Below are 14983 nucleotides of genomic sequence, written 5' to 3' on the forward strand. Positions count from 1 at the left end.
AATAACAAAATAACTGCTTTAAAACTTGTCTACTGGCCCAGGCAGAGGAAGCAGCACCTGGAAAGAAAAACAGCTGTGTTTAGATCCTCTCATTCATATCAATGTGAAATTTTATTTTACTCGGTTGTGATTGACAGCTTTCACACACACACAGATGACTGGATTGTTTAATTCATTTCGCTTCACACTTGACTGGATTTCAAGTAGGAAGCTGTGAAATAAATGCAATGTTTATAAACATTTAGCTATGATTGACAGCTCCTGGACCACACCAGTGATTTCTGGAGTGAAAAAGTAGAAGTGAGCGAACTCTTTGCCTGACACTCGACCCTCTGCCACATTGGTAACCCAAGTACTGGCAGTGGGTGGCGGAAAATCCAGCCCACTATAACCTGAAAATGACGTACTTGTCTGAGCTGGAGACCAGTACCTGTCATTTTCCAAGCTTCGCTGCTTTTTCCTCCTGGCAACATAAGTCTGATGATCAAACTAGAAATCAGGGCCGGGAATCTCTGAGCCCGCGCCGGCTCGGAGAATCGGTGTTGCTGCCGAGGCAGCCCGCGACGACAGGTCCGATGCCGGGTTGCGATTCTCCGGCGACCGCCCGCTCCGTGCGGGCGGTCCACGCGGCGCCGGTCGGGCGCCGTTGAAAGAGGCCCCCGCAGCGATTGTCCGCAGTCGACCGGCCGAGTTCCCACCAGCGTGGGTCACGTGTGGTTCCACCCGGTGGGAGCTTGGCGTCGCAGCTGTGGTGGCCGTCCTGGTGAGGGGGCGGGGGAATCGGACTCCGGGTGGTGGGGGGGGGGGGGGGTGCCCATGGTGGCCAAACCAGCGATCAGGGGCCACTGATCGGCGGGCGGGCGCGATCCGGGGGGGGGAGCCTACCTCCTTCCACGCCGGCCCACTGTGTGGTTCCCCCATGTTGCGCAGCACTGGCACGCATGGGGGGACCCTCGGACGGCCGCTGCGCGCATGTGCAGACCTGAGGCAAGCAGTGCAGGGCCGAGTACAGCAGCTGGATTAGCGCGGAACACTCCAGCGCCGTGCTGGCCCCATGTGGGCAACAGAATCGCTGGGTCAAGAGACCCGTTGACGCTGACGTGAAACACTCCGCTGTTTACGCCAGCATGAAATGAAATGAAAATCGCTTATTGTCACAAGTAGGCTTCAATTAAGTTACTGTGAAAAGCCCCTAGTGGCCACATTCCGGCGCCTGTTCAGAAAGGCTGGTACGGGAATTGAACTGTGCTGCTGGCCTGCCTTGGTCTGCTTTAAAAGCCAGCTATTTAGCCCTGTGCTAAACCAGCCCCCTGGCATCAACATTTTGCCGCATTTTCAGAGAATCCCTGCCCTAATTGCTCCTCCTTTCTTCAACCTTGAGTGTGTTTCCATTAGCTTTTAAAACCTTCAATTATTTTTGGAATGTCACCAAAATAAATGTTAGAGCCCTATCCTTGTAACCACCCCCTGTCCATTTCTGGACTTGTGAGAAAGTGGCGCTGTTAATGATGACCCCAACCAAATATGTGGACTTGTTGGCCCCGTTGATGGTGAGGACGTTCAATGAGGCCAGGGAAGGGGGGACTCTACCCCCGACGATGTCGGAGGCGACGATATCGCTAATTTTGAAGAGGGATAAAGATCCGTTGCAGTGCGGGTCCTATAGACCTATTTCATTATTGAACGTGGACGCCAAATTGTTGGCAAAGGTACTGGCATCGAGGATAGAGGACTGTGTCCCGGGGGTGGTGCACGAAGACCAGACAGGGTTCGTAAAAGGGAGACAACTGAATGTTAACGTGCGACGACTATTAGGGGTGATAATGATGCCCCCAGTGGAGGGGGAGGCAGAGATAGTGGCGGCAATGGATGCAGAGAAGGCACTTGATAGGGTGGAATGGGAGTATTTATGGGAAGTGTTAAGGAGGTTTGGGTTTGGGAACGGGTTTATTAGCTGGGTTAGACTTCTTTATGGGGCTCCAACGGCAAGTGTAGTTACAGGTCGACAAAGATCGGAGTATTTCCGACTATATAGGGGAACAAGACAGGGATGCCCGCTGTCTCCATTGTTGTTCGCGTTGGCAATTGAACCTCTGGCCATGGCGTTGAGAGACTCCAGGAAATGGAGAGGGGTGATTAGAGGGGGAGAAGAACACCGAGTCTCGTTATACGCAGATGACCTATTGTTATACGCGTCGGACCCAGCGGGGGGATGATAGAGGTTATGCGAATTTTGAGGGGGTTCGGGGATTTCTCGGGGTATAGGCTAAACATGGGGAATAGTGAATTATTTGTGATACATCCAGGGGACCAGAGTAGAGAGATAGAAGGCTTGCCTCTAAGGAAAGTGGAAAGAAACTTCCGATACCTGGGGATTCAGATCGCTAGGAGCTGGGGAACCTTGCACAGACTTAATCTGACACGGCTGGTAGAACAAATGGAGGAGGACTTCAAGAGGTGGGACATGCAGCCTCTGTCGCTGGCGGGCAGGGTGCAAGCAATCAAGATGATGGTCCTCCCGAGATTCTTATTTGTATTTCAATGTCTCCCTATACTAATCACTAAGACCTTTTTTAATAAAATAGACAGGAGCACAACGAGCTTCGTGTGGGCAGGGAAAGTTCCGAGAGTAAGGAGGGGGTTCCTTCAGCGTAGTAGGGACAGAGGGGGATTGGCACTACCGAACTTGGGCGATTACTATTGGGCCGCCAATGTGGCAATGATACGTAAATGGATGATGGAGGGTGAGGGAGCGGCGTGGAAAAGACTGGAGATAAAGTCCTGTAAAGGGACGAGTTTAGAGGCGCTGGTGACGGCGCCGCCAGCGTTCTCACCTAAAAAGTTTACCACGAATCCGGTGGTGGCGGCAACATTGAATATCTGGGGACAGTGGAGGCGACAGAGAGGGGTGCGGGGAGCCCTGGTGGGGTCCCCAATCAGGAACAACCATAGGTTCGCCCCAGGAAGAATGGATGGAGGATTTCAGAGCTGGCACCAGTTGGGAATTAGGAGGGTGGGAGATTTGTTTATAGACGGGACTTTTGCGAGCTTGGGAGCATTGGAGGAAAAGTGTGGGTTGCCCCGGGGAAATTTCTTGAGATATATGCAGGTGAGGGCGTTTACTAGACAACAGGTGAGGGAATTTCCGTTGCTCCCGACACAGGGGATTCAGGACAGAGTGCTTTCAGGGGTGTGGGTCGGAGAGGGCAAGGTGCCAGAGATATACCGAGAGATGAGGGAAGAGGGGGAGGAGTCGGTGGGCGAACTGAAAGGAAAGTGGGAAGAAGAACTAGGGGAGGAGATAGAGGAGGGTATGTGGGCTGATGCCCTAAGCAGGGTAAATTCCTCTTCCTCATGCACCAGGCTTAGCCTGATTCAATTTAAGGTGCTACATAGAGCACACATAACGGGAGCAAGATTGAGCAGGTTCTTTGGAGTGGAGGACAGATGTGGGAGGTGTGGCAGGAGCCCGGCAAACCACGCACATATGTTTTGGGCGTGCCCGGCACTGGAAGGGTATTGGAAGGGAGTGACGGGAGTGATCTCGAAAGTGGTGAAGGCCCGGGTCAAACCAGGCTGGGGGTTAGCTCTATTTGGAGTTGCGGATGAGCCGGGAGTGCAGGAGGCGAAAGAGGCCGACGTTGTGGCCTTTGCGTCCCTAGTAGCCCGGCGCAGGATCCTACTCATGTGGAAGGAGGCGAAACCGCCCGGACTGGAGGCTTGGGTAAATGATATGGCGGGGTTCATTAAATTGGAGCAGATAAAGTTTGCCCTGAGGGGGTCGGCTCAAGGGTTCACCAGGCGGTGGCAGCCATTTCTCGACTACCTAAGGGAACATTAGAGGGAAGACAGATGACCAGCAGCAGCAACCCGGGGGGGGGGGGGGGGGGGTGGGGGGGGGGGTGGAGGGGGGGTTTAGTTTAGTTTATGTCAAAAGATAATGGGGTTTTGTTATTTGTGTATTGTTAAAAATTTCATTGTTACGTTTGCTTTGTAAGAGGGGAAAAATTGTTCTATGGAAAAAAATTTCAATAAAATATATATTTTTTAAAATGATGACCCCAACCCAATCGATGGGTAATCAGTGCCTGTAGGTGTATTGGTTTTAATGTGGGATGTAACTCTAATGATCCGGAATGTAACAACTTGAAATAATTCATGAAGCATACGACGTGGAAATAGAAACAAGATTTACTGTAACCATGGGCGAAATTCTCCCGAAACGGCGCGATGTCCGCCGACTGGTGCCCAAAACGGCACCAATCAGATGGGCATCGCGCCGCCCCAAAGGTGCGGAATGCTCTGCATCTTTGGGGGCCGAGCCCCAACATTGAGGGGCTAGGCCGGCGCCGGAGGAATTTCCGCCCCGCCAGCTGGCGGAAACGGCCTTTGTTGCCCCGCCAGCTGGCACGGAAATGACATGTCGGGGCGGCGCATGCGCGGGAGCGTCAGTGGCCGCTGAAGGTTTCCCGCGCATGCGCAGTGGAGGGAGTCTCTTCCGCCTCCGCCATGGTGGAGACCGTGGCGGAGGTGGAAGGGAAAGAGTGCCCCCACGGCACAGGCCCGCCCGCGGATCGGTGGGCCCCGATCGCGTGCCAGGCCACCGTGGGGGCACCCCCCGGGGTCAGATCGCCCCGCGCCCCCCCCAGGACCCCGGAGCCCGCCCATGCCGCCTTGTCCCTCCGGTAAATAGGTACTTTAATTTACGCCGGCGGGACAGGCAATTTATCGGTGGGACTTCGGCCCATCCGGGCCGGAGAATCGAGCGGGGGGGCCCGCCAACCGGTGCGGCCCGATTCCCACCCCCGCCGAATATCCGGTGCCGGAGTCTTCGGCAACCGGCGGGGGCGGCATTCACGGCAGCCCCCGGCGATTCTCCAACCCGGCGGGGGGTCAGAGAATGACGCCCCATTTATTTAATTGCAATTCATAGAATCCTAGAATTTACAGTACAGAAGGAGGCCATTTGGCCCATTGAGTCTGCACCAGCTCTTGGAAAGAGCAACCTACTTTAAGCCCACACCCGCACCATATCCCCATAACCCAATAACCCCTCCGAATCTTTTTTGGACACTAAGGGCAATTTATCTTGGCCAATCCACCTAACCTGCACATCTTTGGACTGTGGGAGGAAACCGGAGCACCCGGAGAAAACCCACGCAGACACGGGGAGAACATGCAGACACCACCCAAACAGTCACCCAAGCCGGGAATCGAACCTGGGACCCTGGAGCTGTGAATCACCTGAGGAAGGAGCAGTGCTCCGGAAGCTAGTGATTTGTAACAAACCTGTTGGACTTTAACCTGGTGTTGTAAGACCTCTTACTGTGCTCACCCCAGTCCAACGCCGGCATCACCACATCATGACTTTTTAACCAAAGAAGATGGAAACAGGATTTGTGATGACTGTAATTTGAAGAAATTCCATGATCTTTCAGCCTGGTTAGTTTGACTTCAGGTGAATTGAGCTGAAATAAAATCAGAGTGTCCCACCAGAAAAGGTTGCCCTGTGTATCATAAGAAGCTCCAGAGCCTTATCTCATTGTTCCTCTTCTGTACAAAAACCTCTTTCCGTTTAGTGCCGCTCTGACGTGTTTGGAAGGGGCTGATAGAAATTGAATACAGTGAGAATGTAAAAGAGAGAGCACCGAGCAAAGCTGTTAAGAAAAAGGATTTGTCAAAACACGCTGCGTCACTGCACTTTGCTGATTTCATTAGACATCAGAATAGCCCTGGCTTTGTTCAATTGGTTCAGGGAATCAGTGAAACTTTTGCGTTTCTTTGCTATTTCGAAATTCTCAGTCAGGAGACCGTCAGCATCCTCTTCATTCATAAAAGTTTGAGCCATCTTGAATTTGACCTGGCTTGCAAATTCTTGCAGAAGATGATATCTTGTCACCATGGGAACCATTTGAATCAATCGATCGATAGCAATCTACGTAATTTAAGGAAATAAAAACAAGTTCAAACAAAAATGGTTTCCTATTAAGGAGAAGGAGAAAAAGAAATAGAAAGATGGCTTTCATGACAACCGAACATCCCATCGCCAATGAAGTACAGTCGCTGCTGTTATGCAGGAAATGCAGAATAGTGATTCTATGATGGCACTTGGCCTGGAGTATGGGGGAATGATCCACAATGTGAGGTCAAATCCCACCATTGCAGCTGGGGAATTTAAATTCAATCAATTAAGTGAATTTGGAATAAAAAGCTAAGATCAATAAAAGTGACAATTAAACGCTTGGATTGCCACAAAGACCCATCTGCATCAATGGTGCCGGGGTGGAGATGGTTGACAGCTTCAAATTCCTAGGTGTGCACATCACCAACAATCTGTCCTGGTCCACCCACGTCGACGCTACGACCAAGAAAGCACAACAGTGCCTTTACTTCCTCAGGATACTGAGGAAATTCAGCATGTCCACACTGACTCTTACCAACGTTTACAGATGCACCATAAAAAGCATCCAATCTGGCTGCAACATAGCCTGGTATGGCAACTGCTCGGCCCAAGACCGTAAGAAACTACAGAGAGTCACGAACACAACCCAGTCCATCACGCAAATCCATCTCCCATCCACTGACTCTATTTGCACCTCCCGCTGCCTTGGGAAAGCGGGCAGCATAATCAAAGACTCCTCCCACCCGGCTTACTCACTCTTCCAACTTCTTCCATCGGACAGTAGATTGAAAGGTCTGAGAACAGGCACTAACTGTTTCAAAAACAGTTTCTTCCCCGCTGTCATCAGACTCCTCAATGACCCTCTAACAGACTGAGTTGATTGCTTCACACATCTTCTCTACTGAGTAGTACTACACTCCATATGCTTCACCCGATGCCTGTGTCTATGTATTTACATTGTGTATTTCTATATGTCCTATGTTTATTTTCATGCATGGAGCGATCTATCTGGACTGTACGCAGAACAATACTATTCACTGTACCTCGGTACACGTGACAATAAATCTAATCCACATCGAAATTTGGTTCATGAATGTCCTTGAGGGAAGGAAATCTGCCCTGCATGCTGGGTCTGGTCTACCTGTGACTGCAAACCAGTTCTCTGAAATGGCCAAGCAAGGCTCTCAGAAGTGTAAGGATGGACAATGTGGTCTTGGGCCACAGACCATCATTCACTGGGGCTGGCTTCGCACAGTGGGCTAAATCGCGGGCTTGTAATGCAGAACACAGCCAGCAGCGCAGGTTCAATTTCCGTACCAGCCTCCCTGAACAGGCGCCGGAATGTGGTGACTAGGGGCTTTTCACAGTACCTTCATTGAAGCCTACTTGTGACAATAAATGATGATTATTATTATCAATGATTGAAGGAAGAATCCGATTTCCGGTAAAGAACCGGTAAACGACAGTGTTATAATGGCTAATAATCGGTTCTCGTGATGTTAGCTGAAGGCTAATTATTGGCCAGGACACCAGGGAATTCTGTTCTGTTCCACTTCAAAACAGTGCTACCTGAGGGGACAGGTGGCCCCAGTTTAAGTCTTATCTGAAATAAGGCATTCCCTCGGTGTAGCAATCCCTCACAGCAAAACAGAAGCATGTAACTAGGAAGACGTGACTCTGCTTACAAAGACCCACCTGATAATACACTTGTAAGTGAACAGCCATTATGTTGCTAGAATGACCTGACGATGGACTGGGCTCCGTATGGCGGTTATTCTGAGATCTTGATTGTAACTCTTCCAGTTTGAAGCTGTACATCGCATCTGGCGCATAAACCATACCCTCCATGTTAAAATGCAGCCTCAAATTCTGTTCTGTAGCCAGTTCCTGGTTCCTGCGGATTTCAGCAATCAGCTCCTGTGAAGAAAGGATGGAGATGTTTGAAAAGCTTTTGAGAATGAAAGTTAATTGTTGGCTTCATTCCCAGTAAGCTCCCACCTTTGGCACCTGTAGTACAGTGGTCATATTGAGCCACTGCACCTCAGGAAGGATATTGGGCATGATTCTCCCCCAAAAATGACTGGGCACCGCATTGCGCCTGGCGTAATGGGCGAATGGTGTGAGAGTCCCAAATTGCACGAGTCACCCGACTCGATCCGCCTTTTGCGATCTGGATCTCGCCATCGCTGATCGTGATCCAGATCTGCAGGTTTAAGTGAGCCATTGGGCTCCTTTAAATATCCGGACACCGCTTTCACCCGGAGCTCGGGAGTCGGTGGGTGAGCCGGGACCCTGAAAACAGCGCGGGAGGTGAGTGAGCCGGGACTCTGAAAACAGCGCGGGAGCTGAGTGAGCCGGGACTCTGAAAACAGCGCGGGAGCTGGGTGAGCCAGGACTCTGAAAACAGCGCGGGAGGTGAGTGAGCCGGGACTCTGAAAACAGCGCGGGAGGTGAGTGAGCCGGGACTCTGAAAACAGCGCGGGAGGTGAGTGAGCTGGGACTCTGAAAACAGCGCGGGAGCTGAGTGAGCCGGGACAGTGAAAACAGCGCGGGAGCTGAGTGAGCCGGGACTCTGAAAACAGCGCGGGAGCTGAGTGAGCCGGGACTCTGAAAACAGCGCGGGAGCTGAGTGAGCCGGGACTCTGAAAACAGCGCGGAGGCTGGGTGAGCCGGGACTCTGGAAACAGCGCGGGAGCTGAGTGAGCCGGGACTCTGAAAACAGCGCGGGAGCTGAGTGAGCCGGGACTCTGAAAAGAGCGCGGGAGGTGAGTGAGCCGGGACTCTGAAAACAGCGCGGGAGCTGAGTGAGCCGGGACTCTGAAAACAGTGCGGGAGCTGAGTGAGCCGGGACAGTGAAAACAGCGCGGGAGCTGGGTGAGCCGGGACAGTGAAAACAGCGCAGGAGCTGAGTGAGCTGGGACTCTGAAAACAGCGCGGGAGGTGAGTGAGCCGGGACAGTGAAAACAGCGCGGGAGGTGAGTGAGCCGGGACTCTGAAAACAGCGCGGGAGCTGAGTGAGCCGGGACTCTGAAAACAGCGCGGGAGGTGAGTGAGCCGGGACTCTGAAAACAGCGCGGGAAGTGAGTGAGCCGGGACTCTGAGAACAGCGCGGGAGCTGAGTGAACCGGGACTCTGAAAACAGCGCGGGAGCTGAGTGAGCCGGGACAGTGAAAACAGCGCGGGAGGTGAGTGAGCCGGGACAGTGAAAACAGCGTGGGAGCTGAGTGAGCCGGGACTCTGAAAACAGCGCGGGAGGTGAGTGAGCCGGGACTCTGAAAACAGCGCGGGAGCTGAGTGAGCCGGGACAGTGAAAACAGCGCGGGAGGTGAGTGAGCCGGGACATTGAAAACAGCGCGGGAGCTGGGTGAGCCGGGACTCTGAAAACAGCGCGGGAGCTGAGTGAGCTGGGACTCTGAAAACAGCGCGGGAGCTGAGTGAGCCGGGACTCTGAAAACAGCGCGGGAGCTGGGTGAGCCGGGACTCTGAAAACAGCGCGAGAGGTGAGTGAGCCGGGACAGTGAAAACAGCGCGGGAGCTGAGTGAGCCGGGACAGTGAAAACAGCGCGGGAGCTGGGTGAGCCGGGACTCTGAAAACAGCGCGGGAGCTGAGTGAGCCGGGACTCTGAAAACAGCGCGGGAGCTGAGTGAGCCGGGACTCTGAAAACAGCGCGGGAGGTGAGTGAGCCGGGACTCTGAAAACAGCGCGGGAGCTGGGTGAGCCAGGACTCTGAAAACAGCGCGGGAGGTGAGTGAGCCGGGACTCTGAAAACAGCGCGGGAGGTGAGTGAGCTGGGACTCTGAAAACAGCGCGGGAGCTGAGTGAGCCGGGACAGTGAAAACAGCGCGGGAGCTGAGTGAGCCGGGACTCTGAAAACAGCGCGGGAGCTGAGTGAGCCGGGACTCTGAAAACAGCGCGGGAGCTGAGTGAGCCGGGACTCTGAAAACAGCGCGGAGGCTGGGTGAGCCGGGACTCTGGAAACAGCGCGGGAGCTGAGTGAGCCGGGACTCTGAAAACAGCGCGGGAGCTGAGTGAGCCGGGACTCTGAAAAGAGCGCGGGAGGTGAGTGAGCCGGGACTCTGAAAACAGCGCGGGAGCTGAGTGAGCCGGGACTCTGAAAACAGTGCGGGAGCTGAGTGAGCCGGGACAGTGAAAACAGCGCGGGAGCTGGGTGAGCCGGGACAGTGAAAACAGCGCAGGAGCTGAGTGAGCTGGGACTCTGAAAACAGCGCGGGAGGTGAGTGAGCCGGGACAGTGAAAACAGCGCGGGAGGTGAGTGAGCCGGGACTCTGAAAACAGCGCGGGAGCTGAGTGAGCCGGGACTCTGAAAACAGCGCGGGAGCTGAGTGAACCGGGACTCTGAAAACAGCGCGGGAGCTGAGTGAGCCGGGACAGTGAAAACAGCGCGGGAGGTGAGTGAGCCGGGACAGTGAAAACAGCGTGGGAGCTGAGTGAGCCGGGACTCTGAAAACAGCGCGGGAGGTGAGTGAGCCGGGACTCTGAAAACAGCGCGGGAGCTGAGTGAGCCGGGACAGTGAAAACAGCGCGGGAGGTGAGTGAGCCGGGACATTGAAAACAGCGCGGGAGCTGGGTGAGCCGGGACTCTGAAAACAGCGCGGGAGCTGAGTGAGCTGGGACTCTGAAAACAGCGCGGGAGCTGAGTGAGCCGGGACTCTGAAAACAGCGCGGGAGCTGGGTGAGCCGGGACTCTGAAAACAGCGCGAGAGGTGAGTGAGCCGGGACAGTGAAAACAGCGCGGGAGCTGAGTGAGCCGGGACAGTGAAAACAGCGCGGGAGCTGGGTGAGCCGGGACTCTGAAAACAGCGCGGGAGCTGAGTGAGCCGGGACTCTGAAAACAGCGCGGGAGCTGAGTGAGCCGGGACTCTGAAAACAGCGCGGGAGGTGAGTGAGCCGGGACTCTGAAAACAGCGCGGAGGCTGGGTGAGCCGGGACTCTGGAAACAGCGCGGGAGCTGAGTGAGCCGGGACTCTGAAAACAGCGCGGGAGCTGAGTGAGCCGGGACTCTGAAAAGAGCGCGGGAGGTGAGTGAGCCGGGACTCTGAAAACAGCGCGGGAGCTGAGTGAGCCGGGACAGTGAAAACAGCGCGGGAGGTGAGTGAGCCGGGACATTGAAAACAGCGCGGGAGCTGGGTGAGCCGGGACTCTGAAAACAGCGCGGGAGCTGAGTGAGCTGGGACTCTGAAAACAGCGCGGGAGCTGAGTGAGCCGGGACAGTGAAAACAGCGCGGGAGCTGGGTGAGCCGGGACTCTGAAAACAGCGCGGGAGGTGAGTGAGCCGGGACTCTGAAAACAGCGCGGAGGCTGGGTGAGCCGGGACTCTGGAAACAGCGCGGGAGCTGAGTGAGCCGGGACTCTGAAAACAGCGCGGGAGCTGAGTGAGCCGGGACTCTGAAAACAGTGCGGGAGCTGAGTGAGCCGGGACAGTGAAAACAGCGCGGGAGCTGGGTGAGCCGGGACAGTGAAAACAGCGCGGGAGCTGAGTGAGCTGGGACTCTGAAAACAGCGCGGGAGGTGAGTGAGCCGGGACAGTGAAAACAGCGCGGGAGGTGAGTGAGCCGGGACTCTGAAAACAGCGCGGGAGCTGAGTGAGCCGGGACTCTGAAAACAGCGCGGGAGGTGAGTGAGCCGGGACAGTGAAAACAGCGCGGGAGCTGAGTGAGCCGGGACTCTGAAAACAGCGCGGGAGCTGAGTGAGCCGGGACAGTGAAAACAGCGCGGGAGCTGAGTGAGCCGGGACTCTGAAAAGAGCGCGGGAGGTGAGTGAGCCGGGACTCTGAAAACAGCGCGGGAGCTGAGTGAGCCGGGACTCTGAAAACAGTGCGGGAGCTGAGTGAGCCGGGACAGTGAAAACAGCGCGGGAGCTGAGTGAGCCGGGACAGTGAAAACAGCGCGGGAGCTGGGTGAGCCGGGACAGTGAAAACAGCGCGGGAGCTGAGTGAGCCGGGACAGTGAAAACAGCGCGGGAGCTGGGTGAGCCGGGACAGTGAAAACAGCGCGGGAGGTGAGTGAGCCGGGACTCTGAAAACAGCGCGGGAGCTGAGTGAGCCGGGACTCTGAAAACAGCGCGGGAGCTGAGTGAGCCGGGACTCTGAAAACAGCGCGGGAGGTGAGTGAGCCGGGACTCTGAAAACAGCGTGGGAGGTGAGTGAGCCGGGACAGTGAAAACAGCGCGGGAGGAGAGTGAGCCGGGACACTGAAAACAGCGCGGGAGGTGAGTGAGCCGGGACAGTGAAAACAGCGCGGGAGGTGAGTGAGCCGGGACTCTGAAAACAGCGCGGGAGCTGAGTGAGCCGGGACTCTGAAAACAGCGCGGGAGGTGAGTGAGCCGGGACTCTGAAAACAGCGCGGGAGGTGAGTGAGCCGGGACTCTGAGAACAGCGCGGGAGCTGAGTGAACCGGGACTCTGAGAACAGCGCGGGAGCTGGGTGAGCCGGGACTCTGAAAACAGCGCGGGAGCTGAGTGAGCCGGGACAGTGAAAACAGCGCGGGAGCTGAGTGAGCCGGGACTCTGAAAACAGCGCGGGAGCTGAGTGAGCCGGGACTCTGAAAACAGCGCGGGAGCTGAGTGAGCTGGGACTCTGAAAACAGCGCGGGAGCTGAATGAGCCGGGACACTGAAAACAGCGCGGGAGGTGAGTGAGCCGGGACTCTGAAAACAGCGCGGGAGCTGAGTGAGCCGGGACAGTGAAAACAGCGCGGGAGCTGAGTGAGCCGGGACTCTGAAAACAGCGCGGGAGCTGAGTGAGCCGGGACTCTGAAAACAGCGCGGGAGCTGAGTGAGCCGGGACTCTGAAAACAACGCGGGAGCTGGGTGAGCCGGGACTCTGAAAACAGCGCGGGAGCTGAGTGAGCTGGGACTCTGAAAACAGCGCGGGAGCTGAGTGAGCCGGGACAGTGAAAACAGCGCGGGAGCTGGGTGAGCCGGGACTCTGAAAACAGCGCGGGAGCTGAGTGAGCCGGGACTCTGAAAACAGCGCGGGAGCTGAGTGAGCCGGGACTCTGAAAAGAGCGCGGGAGGTGAGTGAGCCGGGACTCTGAAAACAGCGCGGGAGCTGAGTGAGCCGGGACTCTGAAAACAGTGCGGGAGCTGAGTGAGCCGGGACTCTGAAAACAGCGCGGGAGCTGAGGGAGCCGGGACAGTGAAAACAGCGCGGGAGCTGAGTGAGCCGGGACAGTGAAAACAGCGCGGGAGCTGGGTGAGCCGGGACAGTGAAAACAGCGCGGGAGCTGAGTGAGCTGGGACTCTGAAAACAGCGCGGGAGGTGAGTGAGCCGGGACTCTGAAAACAGCGCGGGAGGTGAGTGAGCCGGGACTCTGAAAACAGCGCGGGAGGTGAGTGTGCCGGGACAGTGAAAACAGTGCGAGAGGTGAGTGAGCCGGGACTCTGAGAACAGCGCGGGAGCTGAGTGAGCCGGGACTCTGAAAACAGCGCGGGAGGTGAGTGAGCCGGGACTCTGAAAACAGCGCGGGAGCTGAGTGAGCCGGGACAGTGAAAACAGCGCGGGAGCTGAGTGAGCCGGGACTCTGAAAACAACGCGGGAGCTGGGTGAGCCGGGACTCTGAAAACAGCACGGGAGCTGAGTGAGCTGGGACTCTGAAAACAGCGCGGGAGCTGAGTGAGCCGGGACAGTGAAAACAGCGCGGGATCTGGGTGAGCCGGGACTCTGAAAACAGCGCGGGAGCTGAGTGAGCCGGGACTCTGAAAACAGCGCGGGAGCTGAGTGAGCCGGGACAGTGAAAACAGCACGGGAGCTGAGTGAGCCGGGACTCTGAAAACAGCGCGGGAGCTGAGTGAGCCGGGACTCTGAAAACAGCGCGGGAAGTGAGTGAGGTGACGGTGAGAAGTTGCTGAACACAGCGGGTCTGGTGGCCTGAAGTGCATATGTTTTAATGCAAGGAGCATTACGGGTAAGGCAGATGAACTTAGAGCTTGGATTACTACTTGGAACTATGATGTTGTTGCCATTACAGAGACCTGGTTGAGGGAAGGGCAGGATTGGCAGCTAAACGTTCCAGGATTTAGATGTTTCAGGCGGGATAGAAGGGGAGGCGGAGTTGCGCTACTTGTTCGGGAGAATATCACAGCTATACTGCGAGAGGACACCTCAGAGGGCAGTGAGGCTATATGGGTAGAGATCAGGAATAAGAAGGGTGCAGTCACAATGTTGGGGGTATACTACAGGCCTCCCAACAGCCAGCGGGAGATAGAGGAGCAGATAGGTAGACAGATTTTGGAAAAGAGTAAAAACAACAGGGTTGTGGTGATGGGAGACTTCAACTTCCCTAATATTGACTGGGACTCACTTAGTGCCAGGGGCTTAGACGGGGCGGAATTTGTAAGGAACATCCAGGAGGGCTTCTTAAAACAATATGTAAACAGTCCAACTAGGGAAGGGGCGGTACTGGACCTGGTATTGGGGAATGAGCCCGGCCAGGTGGTAGATGTTTCAGTAGGGAAGCATTTCGGTAACAGTGACCACAATTCAGTAAGTTTTAAAGTACTGGTGGACAAGGATAAGAGTGGTCCGAGGATGAATGTGCTAAATTGGGGGAAGGCTAATTATAACAATATTAGGCGGGAACAGAAGAACATAGATTGGGGGCGGATGTTTGAGGGCAAATCAACATCTGACATGTGGGAGGCTTTCAAGTGTCAGTTGAAAGGAATACAGGACAGGCATGTTCCTGTGAGGAAGAAACATAAATACGGCAATTTTCGCGAACCTTGGATGACGAGTGATATTGTAGGCCTCGTCAAAAAGAAAAAGGAGGCATTTGTCAGGGCTAAAAGGCTGGGAACAGACGAAGCCTGTGTGGCATACAAGGAAAGTAGGAAGGAACTTAAGCAAGGAGTCAGGAGGGCTAGAAGGGGTCATGAAAAGTCATTGGCAAATAGGGTTAAGGAAAATCCAAAGGCTTTTTACACGTACATATAAAGCAAGAGGGTAGCCAGGGAAAGGGTTGGCCCACTGAAGGATAGGCAAGGGAATCTATGTGTGGAGCCAGAGGAAATGGGCGAGGTACTAAATGAATACTTTGCATCAGTATTCACCAAAGAGAAGG

General features: G+C 55.0%; 1 protein-coding gene across 6 annotated transcripts in view; it reads right to left on the reverse strand.

Moving 5' to 3' along the window:
- Positions 1-92: 92 nt before the first annotated feature.
- The window catches only part of LOC140427697 (interferon-induced GTP-binding protein Mx3-like), an 85348-nt gene continuing 70457 nt past the window's right edge, over positions 93-14983 (reverse strand). For all 6 annotated transcript variants that reach the window (XM_072513207.1, XM_072513210.1, XM_072513205.1 and 3 more), the window contains 2 exons: positions 7598-7819; positions 93-5935 (listed from right to left, as the gene is read on the reverse strand). In XM_072513207.1, the coding sequence (XP_072369308.1) occupies positions 5693-5935; positions 7598-7819 (465 nt within the window). In that variant the 3' untranslated portion in view covers positions 93-5692. The remainder of the gene's footprint in view (positions 5936-7597; positions 7820-14983) is intronic.

The sequence above is a fragment of the Scyliorhinus torazame genome, chromosome 8 (assembly GCF_047496885.1).
Source record: "Scyliorhinus torazame isolate Kashiwa2021f chromosome 8, sScyTor2.1, whole genome shotgun sequence".
In the NCBI taxonomy this organism is placed as follows: domain Eukaryota; kingdom Metazoa; phylum Chordata; class Chondrichthyes; order Carcharhiniformes; family Scyliorhinidae; genus Scyliorhinus; species Scyliorhinus torazame.